This window comes from Atta colombica, unplaced genomic scaffold (genome assembly GCF_001594045.1).
Source record: "Atta colombica isolate Treedump-2 unplaced genomic scaffold, Acol1.0 scaffold18, whole genome shotgun sequence".
Taxonomy (NCBI): domain Eukaryota; kingdom Metazoa; phylum Arthropoda; class Insecta; order Hymenoptera; family Formicidae; genus Atta; species Atta colombica.
Window position 1 is genome coordinate 1,241,030 of NW_017259271.1, and position 5,152 is coordinate 1,246,181.

The window sequence follows — 5,152 nt, forward strand, 5'->3', positions numbered from 1 at the left end:
ATTTGCAGGTTTTAATTTTTTGCTTCAATATGAAGAAATCTGCGGCTGAGGCTCATCGAATGCTCTCAAATATTTATGGTGAGGCCGCTATTAGTGAAAGAACGTGTCGTGAGTGGTTTCAACACTTCAAGAACGGTGATTTTGACGTCCAAGGTCATGCTCTGTATTTGATGGGACCAGCTCGGCGTAGTTATGAACTGTTAAAACCAACTGAAACAATCACAGGCAATCGAACGCAATTGATGCGTTTGAGCCGAGCATTGAAAGACAAACGGCCGCAATACAACGAGAGACACGATAAAGTGATTTTGCAGCATGACAATGCTCGACCCCATGTTGCGAAAGTGGTCAAGACATACTTGGAAACGTTGAAATGGGAAGTCCTACCCCACTCGCCGTATTCTCCAGACGTTGCTCCCTCTGACTATCACTTGTTTCGATCAATGGCACACGGCCTGGCTGACCAGCACTTCCGGTCTTATGAAGAAGTAAAAAATTGGATCGATTCGTGGATAGCCTCAAAAGATGACCAGTTTTTTCGACGCGGGATTCGTACGCTACCCGAAAGATGGGAGAAAGTAGTGGCCAGCGATGGACAATACTTTGAATCATAAATGTATAACCAGTTTTTTACAATAAAGCCTCGAATTTCGGAAAAAAACGGCGGAAGCAAAGTTGTATACCTAATATATATAATTTCTTTAATACATAACTTTACGGATACTTTCTAAAGATGTTAAGATATATATAAAAATCATTCAATAATTTGTAAGAGTAATGAGAGAAAAGTAATTCTAGATCCATTGTGTACAGAAAAGGATCAGAAAATCGTATATATTAAGAGTTGTTGTTATTATTATTATAGAAATTGTAACAGAAAAATGTTTCAATATCAATACTTACTCGGCATCATTTCGGACACAGGTGTCTAATTCTATAATATGGTCACCGATAAACCATACGAGATTACTGAAATATGGCGCAGCAGTGCGATCTCTTATGAAAGCTAGCATAGATGCATCCTCAACACGATACACATTTAGAGTCAAAGTTCTTACAGCTATGCGCACCATACCTTCTGAATGATTGAAAAATTTGATCGCTTCTGTATATAGTGGGAAATCATTGGTATGCTAATGACAAAAAAACTTGCTATAATAACTTTGTCAGTGATAAAATCAATGGATAATTTCAACATAGATATGTCTGCATATATCTTATTATGTATTATTTTACAATCAATGAACACAAGTTACAAAAACATAACATAAAAAATGAACACAGAATATCATTATGTGTACCTCGTTTACCTCATTATAGAAGAAATGTATTGTATGTGCGTTCAACTTCAAACTCAATGTTTTCAGAAAACTAATATAATATGCCATTACTTCTTCATCGCTAAAGTCAAATTTGTGTACTATTATACTATTTACATGATTGTTACTTAATAGATAATCTGAAAACAATAAATTTTAACAAATTGTTTAGGAATCATTTAAAGGAGAAAGACCCTCCTATTATGAGAGTATTATACCGAGTTTATTTTGAGTAAACATTAGAAGGCAGAATTTAAAAAAAATAATAGATTATTTTGAAGGAAATTTAATAAACTTAAAATAAAATTTAATTCAAATTTCATTTTTTTTTTAAATTAAAGAAATGTAAAAAGTGAACAAATTGCAAAGTTAAAAAATTGTGCTCCTAATATGAGATGTCCCGAGAAATCGATAGTAAAACGCAAAGTATTCCAATTAAAAAAACTTTATTTAATGTTTCTAAAATACAAACAAACAGCCAGCGTGCGCGAAAAATGAGTATGCGATAGATTATATCCAGAACTCATTTTCAATTGGAATCAAGCATCACAGATGTAGGCACTCGACGTTCATTCTGGTTATCTGGTTATCTGGTTTTTTTATTATTGTACAATAACATTTATACTTTAGCAACGATTTTCATTATAATATAAGAGCATGGGTTATTTCATATTAGGAATACTTTGGGTATCTCATATTACGATTTCCACGCCTTATGATTTTATGATCATCAAATCTAACTTCTGTAATTAAATAATTAAACATATCCCATCTTTTTCTATTTAGTATGACCTTACTCTATCTCTACATGATGAATTTGTCAAATATTTATTTATTAAATATTTATTTATTAAATAATAAACAAGGTTTAAATGCTCATCTCAATGAAACTGAAAGACATCCAAATTTTAAAATCTTGTTTTACAATGACTATAGACATGATCTAATAATGAATTTTCTATTAAATAGTTTTCTATCCAAGAGCAATAAATTCATGGTGGAATCAATAGATAATGTTTATTATTTTAGCAAAAATGCAGCTATCTTATATTAGGCGTATATCTCATAATAGGGGACTTTCCTTATATAAACATAAAAGAAAGTTTTATAAAACTCACATAAGGATGTCTCATTGCGTATGTTCTCAAATAAAATATTCAACGTTTGAAGCAATTGAACGCATACATAGCTCCCACATTTTTGCTTCATAATACGCAGAAAAAACGAAAGCATGTTTTTCTCCAAAAAAAAACTGTAAACATATATTAATCATATTTGTATACTTTATGTACTATATATTAGCACTTTTATTTGGTTCTAGAATTCAGTATTATTCATCATAAGAATAAAAAAATAACATTGTTCTTGTATCTACTTACTCGAACACACTACTATCATTTTGATCACCCCATATGAGAATCTCAGCTATCGAACGTAAAGTTTCGACCAGCAAACCTCTATTGTTCTCAGACACAGTCTGATTCTTTGACAAGACATTGTATAAGTACCTGACAACATAAACAAATACATACTTGCAAGAATCTTTTTACATATAAGTGTTAGATATGTTGATCAATTGTTTGTATACATACTTAAGATGCTCCGGAGAATGTGGATTTTTGGGCTTCCAAAGTCCGCCACCAAACCAGCTCCGACTGCGAAACATTTTCAGTTATCGCATAGACATGCCTGCATTCGCGCTCCACCCAAGCTGTGTGTACCTGCAGCAACTCTCTCTTTCTCTTTTTCACACCACAATTGTAGAGATGTATTCTTTTGTCGAGATCTTGCCCATCATATGAAATAGCATAACGTGCGCAGCATAATTGTCGCGCGAGAGAATTTATTATATTTTACATCGCCATTTGAGTTTAGGTCATGGTGGAAGGGATAATATGGTGCGTGCAGTTGGATAATGTTCTTTTCTAAATCTCTGCCCTCGTGTCTTCGCAGAGGTGCGTTCCAAAACTTGACTCTAGTGGTCTGTTTTCTGTTCCTGCACTAGACTGCACTAGCACTTTCTTTCTCACTCTCTTTCTCACTCTTTTTCGACGAATATTAAACATGTACCTATCTCACTTCAAGTTCCTAGTATACACTAATTCAGCCACAAAAAATAGATCTTAAACCTGATGTCCATGATACGAGTATAAGCTCTATGATGATTATTATAAGCGCTTGAAGCGTATGAGCGTCCAGATTGACCGCAATAGGAGTATGTTGAAGCATGTGACGCGAATAAACCTAAAGCCTTATGTTCATGATATTAGAAATCGGTCCGAGATCTCGAACAGAGAAAAAATTAACAAATCACATTTGAACAATTTGATCACATGACCATTACGATTGGTCAATTCTTTCTTCATCCAAGATCTTGGATTTCTAGTATCATGAACACAAGGCTTTAATTTATTCGCGTCGCACGCTCCAACATGCTCCTACTGCGGTCAATCTCATACGCTTTAAGCGGTTGTAATCATCATAGAGCTTATACTCGTATTTATAGTCAGGCCTTATATTTAAGGCTTCCTTAAATTTATCTTTAGATATTCTACGAATTATTTCATTGGCTTCTGGGGGTCAATCATGTAACTTTAACGGAAACGTGAAAAGTTTCACGTGAACTCTCTATGATCATCTATAAGTTTGTTCGCGTCGCATGCTCCAGCTTGCTGCAATGTGCTCCTGCTATAACTCCTACCCAGTCAGAAATAATTTCTCGAAAAGACATCGTTTTGATGTCGAAAATAAAAATCGAAAGTTTTTGAAATTTCTATTGATTTCGATGGATTTTTTACTCCAATTTCGATTAATTTTCGAGTTGGAAATAAAATCTTGAATTGATCTAGTCAGCATAAAAATATATTACTAATGCCACTAATGCAATAAGTGAATAATAAATTCGACAAGTAGTGTCTAGTCACTAATAGCGTAATAGTGGTGGAGAAAATTCATTAAAGTTTCATTGAAATTTTATTGTGAAAATAAGTATTATTGATTAGCATCATATTTCAGAGGATACACGACAAAATTATAATAAAAAAAAATTTATTTTATGAATTCGAAAACTAATTTTATGCATCCATGCGCGGTCACCTATCCGAATCCGAACCTCCACTTATTATACTTCATTTCTGTGATCGTACGGGAACTACTCCTTCGAAGAGCCATGAACACCTATAATGCTAATGGATAATATCAACTCCGCAGAAGTGTACAAATACCTTGTTCCTGCGGACAAGTATACATTGGAAAAATTGGGAGAATGATCAACCTACGGATAAAAGACCAACGTGATGTCAGGTTAAACACGTCATGCAATCAGCATTATCAGAACACAACATCGAAACAGGACATCAAATACTGTTTGACAAAACGACCACAACAGCCAATATTACATCATACTTTCCAAGAAAGTATAGAGAAGCCATAGAGTTACAAAAACACCCTATCAATCTAAAAAGAGAAAATGGCTACAACATAAAATATGGAAAACTATTCTGCTGGTTATTGAGGACTGACTGATTTCTCCCCTACCTCTCCCCCCTCCCCCTACTTGCAATTCTCTTCTTTCCCTCCACCACTCCAACAAATAGCGTAATATAAAAAAGGACCCGGAGAAACAGCTCAGTATCAGTATCTACTACTCGCCTTGAAGAATTGAACTGCAAGATTCACAAAACGTTGGCATTTCAAGAATGGATCTGGAGGAAACCCGCGATAAAAACGCATAATCTTTATATAGAAAGTACCCGTGAAAGTCTCAAGAATACTGTAAAATATTATTTTTATTAGCTGAAATAATACTAATTGCTCTAATATATATATATATA

At 33.9% G+C, this 5,152-nt stretch overlaps 1 protein-coding gene across 2 annotated transcripts in view; it reads right to left on the reverse strand.

The window, feature by feature from the left end:
- The window catches only part of LOC108686432 (protein CLEC16A), an 11,399-nt gene extending 8,131 nt beyond the window's left edge, over window positions 1–3,268 (reverse strand). The window contains exons 1-5 of one of the 2 annotated variants that reach the window (XM_018191745.1): window positions 2,912–3,268; window positions 2,699–2,827; window positions 2,438–2,571; window positions 1,302–1,459; window positions 904–1,133 (exon numbers count right to left, since the gene is read on the reverse strand). In XM_018191745.1, the coding sequence (XP_018047234.1) occupies window positions 904–1,133; window positions 1,302–1,459; window positions 2,438–2,571; window positions 2,699–2,827; window positions 2,912–2,985 (725 nt within the window). In that variant the 5' untranslated portion in view covers window positions 2,986–3,268. The remainder of the gene's footprint in view (window positions 1–903; window positions 1,134–1,301; window positions 1,460–2,437; window positions 2,572–2,698; window positions 2,828–2,911) is intronic. The other variant, XM_018191746.1, reaches the window with a different exon arrangement.
- Between the last annotated feature and the right edge of the window lie 1,884 nt (window positions 3,269–5,152).